The sequence below is a fragment of the Elgaria multicarinata genome, chromosome 3, assembly GCF_023053635.1.
Source record: "Elgaria multicarinata webbii isolate HBS135686 ecotype San Diego chromosome 3, rElgMul1.1.pri, whole genome shotgun sequence".
NCBI lineage: Eukaryota > Metazoa > Chordata > Lepidosauria > Squamata > Anguidae > Elgaria > Elgaria multicarinata.
In genome coordinates, this window is record NC_086173.1 from 155,745,213 (window position 1) to 155,758,750 (window position 13,538).

The 13,538-nt window shown below is 42.3% G+C and overlaps 1 protein-coding gene across 1 annotated transcript in view; it reads right to left on the reverse strand.

The window, feature by feature from the left end:
• The window catches only part of LOC134395598 (zinc finger protein 91-like), a 33,967-nt gene that overhangs the window by 15,678 nt on the left and 4,751 nt on the right, over positions 1-13,538 (reverse strand). Inside the window, exons 2-4 of the mRNA XM_063121756.1 lie at positions 12,382-12,644; positions 9,963-10,083; positions 5,263-6,818 (exon numbers count right to left, since the gene is read on the reverse strand). Of these exons, the coding sequence (XP_062977826.1) occupies positions 5,263-6,818; positions 9,963-10,083; positions 12,382-12,612 (1,908 nt within the window). The 5' untranslated portion in view covers positions 12,613-12,644. The remainder of the gene's footprint in view (positions 1-5,262; positions 6,819-9,962; positions 10,084-12,381; positions 12,645-13,538) is intronic.

Consider the following 13,538-nt stretch of genomic DNA (forward strand, 5'->3'; position numbering starts at 1 on the left):
TTAATTGTGATGAAGAGGGAATTTCACCAGGTTCTGCATGCATATAAATAACACCTGCTGAAATTCCCTTTTCTATACAACTATAGAAGCCCTATCCTCCTTTTCATATAGTCACCCTAAGGTGAACCTGTTTAAAAAATGTTTAATATTTTGATATAGGATGTATTTAATTTTATTATGTCACTTTTAACCTCTTTATCAATTTTAATGTCAGTGATCATATTTATGGGATGTAACTGTAGTACAATTTGTTTCATATGAAATGATTGTGTATTTTACTACATTAACATGAAAGTTCAATTAAAATACGTATTTTAAAAAAGTATAGTGTATTGATTTTCTGTGCTGAGTATCACCTGGAAGAAAGAATCCCGGCATCAATCTCTTCCCCATATATACACCTTGTACCTTACGTTCCTATAACAACGATTTAATGTTCCCAGTCAGTTCTATAAAGGCAATGCCCACTTAATTACAGCACACGAGCACCAGAGAGATGCATTCCCTAGAACATTTTGAATTGGAAAAAAAATCTGGAACATTTTTCAGTTCTAAATCATCCAAGATCTGGCTTTCATGTTTATTTAATATAATTTTTGTAAACTTTAAAAATAAAATGAATGCTATGTTTGACATACATTTAATAAATCATTAAAAAAAATAAGCCTGTGTTAATTTTCTGGGTTTTATAAATGTCTCAATAGAATCATAATAATAGTTGGAAGGGGCCTATAAGGCCATCGAGTCCAACCCCCTGCTCAATGCAGGAATCCACCTTAAAGCATACTTGACAGATGGTTGACCAGCTGCCTCCTGAATGCCGCTAGGGTGGGAGAGCCCACAACCTCCCTAGGTCATTGGTTTTATTGTTGTACTGCTCTTACAGTCAGGAAGTTTTTCCTGATGTCCAGCCAGAATCTGGCTTCCTGTAACTTAAGCCCATTGTTCTGTGTCCTGCACTCTGTGTGGCAACCTTTCAAGTATTTAAAGAGTGCCATCATGTCTCTCCTCAGGCTCCTATTCTCAAGGCTGAACATGCCCAGTTCTTTCAGTCTCTCCCCATAGGGCTTTGTACGTCTCTTTTTTGCCATAAGACCAAAGAACTTGAAATAAAATACCTGATTAGGAAAATAAATTACAACTATGCTGCCATGCAATATACATCATATACTGCTGTTCCTTCTGAGGATTCTAGGTTGAATTTAAATGGTAATATTCCAAGGCATTCCCTCCCCCAATACCACACACAGAGAGAATTACCATTCTTTTAACTGGGGAAACTGCTTCATGGATTACATGATGGAAAAAGAAATCCTATGCTCACCAGATAGTTAGTTTTCCCCATGCCCCTTGTAGCCTGCAGAGAAAACCATACCAGCTTCCTCTCTGTGCTTGGAAAACAGAGCACAGAGACAGGAAATAGGGGAGGAGACCAGGCTGGCTGGCTTATGCCATTTCCTATGGCCAACCAGCCCTTTTCCCTTCCTCTCCAAAGTGCCGTTGCTAGACAGATGAAATCACCCATCTAACAGAAATGCGGAGCGACTGGAGCACGGAGCTGCCTCTCTCCTCCTGCCCTGCATTGGATACCTATTTTTAAATCAATTTTTTATTGAAAGTTTCAAGAAAACAATGAAACAAAAAAAATTGCAAGTGTTAACTACATGAATTAAAGGCCTTAGTTTCAAATATTACAAGAAGCAAAAAAAGGAGTAAATTACACATAAACTTCAGCAAAGGCGGAACAAATACAAGTCCATTTGTGAATGGCGCCTATGTACCACTCTTTCAAATGTTGCAAGTGTTGATAGGTCTTTAATCCATTGCATTATAGGTGGTGAGCTTTTATCTTTCCAATGTTGTAGTATTAGTCTTTCAGGAGTCAAGGGGGGTGGGACAATTAAACTGGCCATGTGTTACATTCCATAATTTAAGAGAGCCCGTACTTCAGAAAGAACTTCCCAATACAAAGTTTATCCATCTGATGACTTCCTCACAGAAGGACACAACTATTGGGCATTTCCAGAACATATGGACAAAAAAAGCATTAACTGTGCAACACCTCCAACAATTAGCCAAGTTAGACAAACCTTTGATAAGGCAACATTGTGGTGTCCAATAGATCCAAAACAAAAGTCTCTGCCGAATAAGGCAAAACTGGAGGTCCATAGACATACCAGATAGATACCAACACCAAGATGGTGGTACATTGATTAGATAAAATAGGACATTCCAATTCCCTCTTCTGTTCTTGCTGAAAACCCTGTACATCTTATTTATTCACTAAGTATTTATAAACATGCATCGTGGATCAATATGCTTGGTCAGCTTCAATATGTGTTTCCAATAGCAAAGGAGATTTCGAAGCAGTAAAAGCTGCAGGGCCGAATCTATATTCTAACTAATGTTGCAATTATAGGTATTGCCATTCAGCTGTAGCAGACAATTCAAATTTATCTTGCAAAGCTGAAAACTCATCATCAACACCCAATAATTGATCCAGGGTAAAAATCATTCTGTCTGTCCAGGTCTGCCACAAAAACATTTTCCTTCCCATTTTAAAATCCAGATTTCCCCATATAGTCAATTTAGTATGGGAAAATGGGTCAAACTGTAATTGGCGTGACGTCATATGCTACATCGCTGACCGCTGAGGTTGTGGGAGGAGCTCTGACCACCTAAATATGCTGAGAATGCCATCCATTTGGAGAGAGGCTCCAGACAGGAAGATGCCAAAACCGACCAAGGTGGAAAATCAAATCTAAGCCAACTGGTGCTGAACCCACCTTCTTTAATTGGAAGTTGCATCCTTTTCAGATATTCATGGGGGAGAGGATACTCTGCAGCATCTGGATTCAAAGGCTGCTGACTATGTGGATAGGATTGCATCCTAAATGTGCAATCCTATGCAGTGTAGACACAAAGAAGTCCTAAACTCCCAGTGTTCATTCAGTCTTGTTTAACTTGAGAACTTAAAACAAAAAGGGTTTAATGTTCCCTGTCAGCTGTATAAAAGGAGAGCACTCTAGCACATGATCACCAGGAACATGTGTTCCCTGGATCATTTTGATCTGAAAAAAATTCCAGAACATTTTTCACAGCTCTAAATCATGCAAGATCTGACTTGCATGCTTTGTTTTGTTTTTGACTTATAAAATAAATTAAGTGTAACTAGGCTGCAAGCCAACATATATCGAATAGTGTTGCTCTTTCTGAGGATTCTGAGCTGATTTTAAATGCTAATATCCCAAGGCATTCCTCCACCACAAACATAGAATTATAATATTTCTCACTGGGGAAACTGCTTCATGAATTACGTGATTAAGGGTGCAATCCTATGTAAGTTAAGACAGATAAAAGTCCTACAACTCCCACTGTTAATTTGGTCTTGTTTAACTAAATGGGTTCTAGGCACTTTGGTGAGCAACTAAGCTAAGTTTAAACAGGCAAACATCACTACAGACTAAAAACTAAATTAAAATCTATTAAATGCTTTAAGAAAATTAGGAAAACAGTATGATGGTTATAGAAGCATTAGATTTCCCCCCTGTTGATTACATCATGGGCAGTAAAAGAAAATTTAACAAATATAAATTAATTCAAAATATTACTGCTAAGAAATTGCACTTCTAACATTGTTATGACTCTTCTTCACTACTCTTGCACTGAGGAGCTAAACTAAAACATACTAAAAACTATTAACACTTTTGTACTTAATCCAGCACACTGCTAAATATAAAAACTAAGCCAAAGGACTACTAAATTCCTCTAGATATGTACAGAATTACACTTGCAAGTTTTAAAGTTTATGAGTCCAAATAGATCCATAGTCACCTATACCTTTGGGACTAGATAGGTGAAGCAACAAAAGAATCAAGTGAAGCAGAAGGGGGGAGGGAAAGGGGGGAAACATACCCCAAAAGGGCTCTTTTTACCTGTGTTTTTATACACCTGTTCTAGCCAGAGCTGAAATAATTACCATCTTCCAATCAAAATGAGTTGAGTGGGTGGTTAGAACATACTTTCACCAATCAGAAGTGAGGTGTCTAAACCTTCCAGTAACATTTTATGCCTACATAGTTTGGGAATATTTTAGGCATGTATAAAAGGGTTAATCATCTTATCTTGATAGTCTCTCTCTCTCATATGCATCTTCTTTTAGCTCGTGGTCTTCTTCAGCCTTATTTGCTCATATTCTGCTCCAGCACTTCCTCTTAATCATTGCTGTGCGGATTGTTATGACGTCTTCTGGCCAGCAGGCGGCAAAGTAAGGACATTTTCATATCTGAGATGTCTAACAAGGATTTTCCTCCCACCACTGGGCATCTGAGCATGCTCAATTCTTATGTTCTTCCACTCATATCGGCTTCTCTGCCTGCACAGTTCACTGTGATGGGACTCTGATCTCGCTCTGCAAAGCCGCTTGAAAAACAGCTGCATTTTTTCCCCTTTCAAAGCCAGTCCTATAAAGTCTTAGTCAGAAATATTATAATGCCGTAACGATATAAAATCAAGGTCTTCTTCCCAAGATTAGGAGTTGGAATAGAAGTACAAGGTCTTCTTACATATGAATCTGGGGTCTTTTAGGTGGTCTTTATGTAGGTCTCCCCTAAACCCTCATTTAGACCATTCCACCATTCCAGATCAAATTAGCCACTTTCAGCCTGAAGCAGCCTTTTCGTTATTTTGTTAGCAAGCACACATAGGTGGTATCTACAGATTCCTAGGTTTCATCATCCACTACATCTCCTTAAACCCAAAGGAGGCACACTGATCCCAGTTGCTCAGAACATGACTGAGGGAGAAAGCTAGATAGGAACAACCAGCTAAATGGGCAATGCAGGAATATTCAAAGCAAAGCAAGCAAAAGAGACTGAGTCATATGCAATGGCTACTGTCCAGCCACCTAGCTGTTTCTTCCTGCTCTTTAATTATTTTTTTAATATTGGAGACGAGAGCCAAAGATAACACCAAGAGATCCAGTGGTGTGAGGAAACATGGAACTCAAAGGCCAGTAAGGCTGAGGCACAATTCTTGACAAAGAGCAAATGAAGCAGGAAGCATCATAAAGTTTAATTAAACACATAAATGCACCAAGCTGACAAGGAGAAATAATAATAAAAAATCCCTAATGCTGCATTTCAAGCAACACACCTAAGATACAATTAGTCTGAAGTACAGAGACTCATTGCTCACAATATGCTCCGTGCGCAGGTAGCAATACACAGGAATCTATCATCATGACAATGTTCAGCATTTCTAGGGCTTATCACCTGTGTGCATTTTTTGATGTTCTATAAGAGTTCTGCGAATACTGAAACTCTTCCCGCACTCAGCGCATTTATAAGGCTTCTCCCCACTGTGAATTCTTTGATGTGCTTTAAAATTACTGCTAGCACTGAAACCCTTTCCACATTCTGAGCATGTATAGGGCTTCTCACCTGTGTGAATTCTTTGATGTGTTTTAAGGTATGCGCTACGACTGAAGCTCTTCCCACAATCTGAGCATTGATAGGGCTTCATACCTGTGTGAATTCTTTGATGCGTTTGCAAGTGTGTTTTACGACTGAAACTCTTTCCGCACTCTGAGCATTTATAGGGTTTCTCCCCTGTATGAATTTTTTGATGCTCACGGAGTGTGTAGCTCTCACTGAAGCTACTTCCACACACAAAGCATTTATAGGGCTTCTCCCCAGTGTGATTCATTAGATGTCTTTTAAGATTTCTACTAAGACCAAAACTCTTTCCACACTCAGAACATTTAAAAGGCTTCTCTCCGGTGTGGATTATTTGATGTCTTTTAAGGCTTCTACTGAGACTAAATGTTTTTCCACACTCAGAACACATATATGGTTTCTTGCCAGTGTGGATTGTTTCATGTGATTTAAGGCTTCTGCTATCAATAAAACTCTTTCCACACTCAGAGCATTTATAAGGCTTCTCTCCAGAGTGAATTTTTTGATGCGCTTTAAGGTTTCCGCTATGATTAAAAGTCTTCCCACATTCAGAGCATATAAATGGCTCCTCAGCTGTGTGGATTTTTTGATGTCTTTTAAAGAGTGTGTTATGGTGGAAGCTCTTTCCACACTCAGAGCATTCATATGGCTTCTCCCCCGTATGAATTCTTTTATGCTCACGAAGTGTATAGCTCTCACTGAAACAATTTCCGCATTCAGAGCATTTATAAGGCTTCTCACCTGTGTGGATTCTTAGATGTGATTTAAGGATACTGCTAGTGCTGAAACTCTTTCCACACTCTGAGCATTCATAGGGCTTCTCCCCTGTGTGAGTTCTTTGATGTCTCTTAAGGTGTGTGCTCCGACTGAAGCTCTTTCCACATTTGAAGCATTCATAGGGCTTCTCGCCTGTGTGAATACTTTCGTGCTCTTTAAGACTTTCGCTACTGCTGAAACTGTTTCCGCAAGCAAAACATCTATATAGCTTTTCCCCTGTGTGAATTCTTTGATGCGATCTAAGGCTTCTTCTAGGAAATAAACTTTTTCCACACTCCGTTTCATAGCGCTTCTTATCAGCGAGAATTTTTTGATGTGATATAAGGTAAATGGTCTGATGGAAGCTCTTTTCATATTCCGAATATTTATTGTGGTTCTTGCCTTCGTGGAATTGCTGATGCAGTGTAAGGTCAGAGTTGCGACTGAATTGTTTCCCACACTCCAAGCATGGGTATATTCTTTCTCCTGTGTACATTTTTTGGTGTTCAGCTTCTTGAGGAGCAAAGGGTTTGACTTCCCACTTCCGTTTCGCTTTTCCTTTCCTTTTCTGCTTCTTTCTCTCTTTATTGCAATCGTTCTCATCAACTGAAGGAATAAAAAAAGAAAACTGATTAGGGAAAAACAGATCTTTCCAAATACATTGACTAACATTTGATAATCATAGAATCATAGAATAGCAGAGTTGGAAGGGGCCTATAAGGCCATCGAGTCCAACCCCCTGCTCAATGCAGGAATCCACCCTAAAGCATCCCTGGCAGATGGCAGAACACAATTTAAATTCTCCATATGCGTAAAACTGCACAACAACAACAACAACAACAGTAATAATAATAATATTTCTCACCCGTCTCTCCATTTCGATCGAGGGGGGGAACAGCAGTAAGTATAAAATACATAGATTCCTGGCATCAACAAATGAAGGTACTCAAGAATCGGAACAAAGATCTCCTCCTAAGACCTTCAGGGGCCACTCCAAATCACAGTAGATAATTCTGGGCAATTTGATATTGTGGTTATTTATAATTCGTTTATTTATTACAGCACTTTTATCCCGCCCTTTAGCCAAAAAAGGGCTCTCAAGGCGGCTTACTAAAGGAATTCTTAAGACAGTCCCTGCCCACAGGCTTACAATTAAAAAAAAAAACATGACACAAAAGGAAAGGTGATTGGGAGGGAGAAGGGGGGGAAAAAAAGGCAAATTAGGCACTGGATTCTTAGGCCTTAGCTAGACTTAAGGTTTATCCCGGGGTCATCCCTGTGCATCTAAATGACACACAGGAGATCCCGGGAACAGGCAGGGACGACCCAGGGACGATTCCAGGACAAACCTTAGGTCTAGCTAAGGCTCTGGTTACGAAGTTCATGTGGTCATGGGCAGAGTGGAAGGGCTGCCGCGTCCTCTCAACAGCCTCATACAAACCCAGGCACAATGGAAGGATGCCGCTTCCTTTCACTCTGGTGGCCTCAGCAGTGACAGCTGAAAGCAGGAGGAAGGGGGCCTCTCAGTTGGATCCAGGCATGCATTAGATATTTCCCCCTTCTCTTTTATACCCTAAATACTCCTTTCTCATGCGACACAATCCCTCCAGCTATTCCTAGCTGTTTTTTTGGCAGGTGTCTCAAGTGACGGACATTTAGCAAAAAGAAATGTCTGTCAGGGGAATGCCTCGCCTGATACCCATCACAAAGAGTGTTACATACATATCCGTCTGGGCTCCAGTTGGAATAGCAACTAAGGCCTTAGCTAGACCTAAGGTTTACCCTTAGGTAAATATTCAGCTTAGGTAAATATTCACCTCATATTCAGCTTGTAGACTGCAAGCTGAATATGAGCCAACAGTGCGATATGGCTGCAAGAAAGGCAAATGCTATTTTGGCCTGCATTAATAGAAGTATAGCTTCCAAATCACGTGAGGTACTGGTTCCTCTCTAGTCGGCCTTGGTTAGGCCTCATCTAGAGTACTGCGTCCAGTTCTGGGCTCCACAATTCAAGGACACAGACAAGCTGGAGCGTGTTCAGAGGAGGGCAACCAGGATGATCAGGGGTCTGGAAACAAAGCCCTATGAAGAGAGACTGAAAGAACTGGGCATGTTTAGCCTGGAGAAGAGAAGATTGAGGGGAGACATGATAGCACTCTTCAAATACTTAAAAGGTTGTCACACAGAGGAGGGCCAGGATCTCTTCTCGATCCTCCCACAGTGCAGGACACGGAATAACGGGCTCAAGTTGAAGGAAGCCAGATTCCGGCTGGACATCAGGAAAAACTTCCTGACTGTTAGAGCAGTACGACAATGAAATCAGTTGCCTAGGGAGGTTGTGGGCTCTCCCACACTAGAGGCAATCAAGAGGCAGCTGGACAAGCATCTGTCAGGGATGCTTTAGGGTGGATTCCTATGATTCTATGATACCCCAGGGTCATCCCAGGGTCATCCCTGTTCATGTAAATGACACACAGGATATCCGGGGAGTAGGCAGGGACGACCCCGGGATAAACCTTAGGTCTAGCTAAGGCCTAAGACACTTTTTCAATAAAAGAGTATCCCAGTTATTGTCCTCAACGATATCCCCAAAATGCATTGATTCAGGCAAAGGATAACAACAGTTCCCGCTCTCCTAGTCCACCCCCTTCCATTGTCTAAAGGTCCCCGGCTCATTCAAAAGACTCCACGCTTTATCCCTTGCTATCTGTAATGAAACATGTTACCTCAACCTTCCCAGCAAATGTGATGGGAACATTGTGGGTAGCCTATCTAGGCATCCTTTAAAAGAAAAGAAAAAACTTTTCACGCTTGGAACTATGGAACTCCATGCCACTTTTTTTAAAAAAAAGTTTCCAAATAGATCCCACCATTCGGAAAAGCTGCCTCAACGATTAAAGTTTTAATTTCTGCCACCACAATAAACCCACTATAAGAACATAAGAAGTGCCCTGATGCTGGATCAGACCAAGGGGCCATCTAGTCCAGCATTCTGTTCACACAATGGCCAACCAGCCATTGGCCAGGGACCCACAAAGCAGGACATGGTGCAACAACGGCCTCCCACCCATGTTCCCCAGCAACTGGTGCACACAGGCTTATTGCCTTGAATACTGGAGGTAGCACACAACCATCAGGGCTAGTAGCCATTGATAGCCTTCGCCTCCAGGAATTGATCCAACCCCCTTTTAAAGCCATCCAAATTGGTGGCCATCACTACATCCTGTGGTAGTGGGTTCCATAATTAACTATGTGCTGAGTGAAGAAGTCCTTCCTGTTATCTGTCCTGAATCTTCCACCAATCAGCTTCATGGGATGACCCCGAGTTCTAGTATTTTGAGACAGGGAGAAAAATGTCTCCCTCTCCACATTCTCCACCCCATGCATAATTTTGTACACCTCTATCATGTCCCCCCTTAGCCTCCTTTTTTCCAAGCTGAACAATCCCAGTTCATGTAACCTTCCCACATAGGGGAGATGCTCCAGCCCCTTAATCATTTTGGTTGACTTTTTCTATACCTAAAAGAAACTCAGTAGCCTGGTTCCTTTGAAGTTAGCATGTGATTGACACCAATGCTAAATTTCACCCTTCAAGATTAACAAAAGTGAGATGCAGCATCTTCCCCAGCCAAATAAACTCTCAATGGCCCAGTTTTCACTTCACAACAACCAATGGATCATTTAACCCACGGGTTGTCTGGGACGATGAGGAAGGAAGACGGTGTTGAAATGTGTTCCACTCTGCCTTACCCAGGGAGGCGGCCCCTCCGTCACGTGGCTGTACGATCCCCTCGACCACCTGCGTGGCCTCTGGCGGCATGTTCTGTGCCTTGGGGAAATCCGTGGCTGCTTTGGCCAGCACGCCCTGCACCTGGAGTGAGGAGCCCAGGAAAGGAAGGGGGACGAGGGATTGGGAAAGAAGATAAACAGGTTAGCAAGGGCCAAGAACCGCATTTCTCCATCTCCTTGAACTCAATCCTAGCTCATCGTTTCTAAAGTTGATATAGTGGTTTTAAATGTTTGTGAATTTTGCATGTTTGTTTGTTTATTTATTTATTTATTTATTACATTTTTATACTGCCCAATAGCCGAAGCTCTCTGGGCGGTTCACAAAAATTAAAACCATCATAAAACAACCAACAGGTTAAAAGCACAAATACAAAATACAGTATAAAAAGCACAACCAGGATAAAAACCACGCAGCAAAATTGATATAAGATTAAAATACAGAGTTAAAACAGTAAAATTTAAATTTAAGTTAAAATTAAGTGTTAAAATACTGAGTGAATAAAAAGGTCTTCAGCTGGCGACGAAAGGAATACAGTGTAGGCGCCAGGAGGACCTCTCTGGGGAGCTCATTCCACAACCGGGGTGCCACAGCGGAGAAAGCCCTCCTCCTAGTAGCCACCTATTTTTGTAGATTGTTTTTAAACGTTTTATTTTTAGGGAAGTTTCCCCAAACCCAGTAGGGAAGGAACGACTCCAGACCGGTCCAGATTCAGAAGCTTTATTAGAACTACACGTGTAGGAGAGAAGCTCACCCCCAGCAAGCTGAAGACTGAACTCCTTGCCCATCATCCACATCAGCATACTTTTGCTAGCTGAAGTAGATTCTTCCTAGAGGACCTGAGTGTGCGGGGCGGATTGTACGGAAGAAGGCGATCCCGCAGGTAGCCTGGACCCAAACTATGTACAGCTTTAAAGGTAATAACCAACACTTTGTACTTCAATCGGAAAATAATCGGCAGCCAGTGAAGAGATTTTAAAACTGGTGTGATATGGTCATGCCTAGGTGTACCGGTGACCATAAACAGAAAACCATTCTTACATAAACAATGCCATATTTTGGCAGCCTATGTCTGGTACAAAATGTTGTTGTTGTTACTATTATTACATTTATTTGTATCCTGCCTTTTGCCCAATGCTGGGCCTCAAGGCGGCCTTACAAAGTTTAAAATATACATGGGCGGGGGGGAGGGAAACAAAACCATAAACAATTAAAAAATACACAACAAAATTATAAGACATTAACATAGATGGAGGGCTGGATTATTCTCCAAAGGCCTGCTTGAACAAAAAAGTTTTAGCCTGCTTCCGAAAGCCCATCAAGGAGGGAGCCAGCCTAGCTTCCCCGGGAAGAGAGTTCCAGAGCACCGGAGCAGCCACCGAGAAGGCCCTCTCCCATGTTCCCACCAAGCGTGCCTGTGAAGAAGGTGGGACTGAAAGAAGGGCTTCTCCAGAAGATCTCAAAGCACGGGCAGGCTCATAAGGGAGAATACGTTCTTTCAAATAACTTGGACCCGAACCATATAAAATGTTGCATTCTATTCTTTGATAAACACCCCAAGGAGAATTTGAGAGTCCAGAGTATACCCTGACCCTTCCAAAATGCCCAGTCAGGGGGCTTAGCTGATAAACAATGAAGCGATGAGCCTTCGTTTATACTGGTTCCTAAACACAAAGCAGACGTGTTTGAGGAAAAAGCAACAAGTAACCATGGTAGATAACAAGCCAAGAGATCAGGACAGCCTTGAGCAGCCGGCCAAGAGGCTTCCTGTGTCTTCAAATTCAAAAACAAGGACCGGGGGGGGGGGGGGGGGGAAGGGATCAGAGTATTTTTGGGTGCTTGAGCACTTTTCCACAACACACAAGGGGTTTTAACGGGGTGTTTTCAGATTTCCCTGTCATTATCTTATGTGAACCACCCAGAGAGCTTTGGCTATGGGGCGGTTTTTAAATGCAATAAATAAATAAATAAATAAATGAGAAGAGGAGTAGAACAGCACGTCTCAAGCCTCCCCCGTAAAAACAAACAGAAGCACCCAGAGGCAGGCAATCTCCCTCCTTCCCGGTGAGTTTGGGAGCTTATTCATGCGAAGCAGTTTTGGTGCCTACAAACGCTAATCCTTTTCCGCTGGAGGGACAATGCTGCTGCCTGAAATAGGTTTTCCTCTTTCCCTGGAACTTCATAAGATGCTTCAGGTTTCTTGTGATCCCCCAAGGAGGACCTGCTCCACTCAGAACCACTCTGCCCTTGACGGGGGTGAGGCAGTCGGGACGTCCCTTTCTTGGAGACCATCCAGAAAAGGAGAGGTTCCTTGTGGGCATTTTAGGATAACATCCCATACATTCTCAGCGCCAGGAAGCACTCCGGATGAAACTCTCTCACCTCCTCCTTTTCCTGTGTTGTGTCCTGTGAACCTCCTGCCTTGGCCACCGCCTGGGAGCCAAGGACCTTCTTCTGCGCTGGTTGTTCCCAGAATCCTCCACTGCTCCCAGCCTCATGGTCCTCATGGCCTCTTCCTGCTTTGTGGCCAGCCAAAATCTGCTCCCCCATCTTCGTTTTGTGCCCAAAGAAAGCCTGGAACAGGGCTGCGGGATGGGTTTGTTCTGCTGCCATTTTCTTTCTCAAACGTGTGTAACCATTAAGCCCTGCAAAGAAACGAAAACATTTTGTGGGTCACAATAATTAGGTTCTTCTGCTTTTTAAAAGCAAAAGCAGATAGTTTTGAACAGTAACCAGCATTTTTCTCTCTCGGAAAAGATAAATTTGGTAGTTCAAGGGTGGGGTGGGGGTGGGCTCTCGCAAAAAGCCTTATTCACCGTGGTTAAAGCCATGGTTTAAGGTGTCTTCTGAACACTGCTTGGCTTTCTGGCTTAACCACCATGGTTAAAGCGACGGTTTAAGGTGTCTTCTGAGTGGGCCCACTGTAAAACCTAGCTCTAACAGTCAATATCAAAGATCCATATTTACCTATTATGTGAACCACCCAGAGAGCTTCGGCTATTGGGCAGTATAAATATGTAATAAATAAATAAATGTAAGGCATGGTGGACAAAGCCAGCCTAAATGTGTGTGGTGGGTTTCTCGTTCTCCCAGGATCTCTCTCACAAGCTGATGAAATCCTGGCCCTTTTATAACCCTCATGATAACAATGACGTCCTTAATTTTGGACCAGGTCATACCACCGTTCCCATTTTTCTCAGTGTAGTTTTTTTCTGGAACTGATGCCAGTAACATTCAGGCAGAGGTATCCTTGCTAAGTTAAGCTACGTGCTGCTTCCAGCAATTGACCAAGGCATTCGTGGCAGCCTCCCTCCATTTCCAAGAATATTTTCCATTATTCATAATTATCTCACAAGACATACATACAGAACTAGTCACACCTACAAGATACAATAAATTCTTATCAATTCTGCCCCCTCCAATGCATGTTCCACTACACAGGGATACCTCGTGTTCCCCAGCCACACAAACCCTAGGATGACCATACAAAAAGGAGGACAGGGCTCCTGTATTTTTAACAATTGCATAGAAAAGGAAAT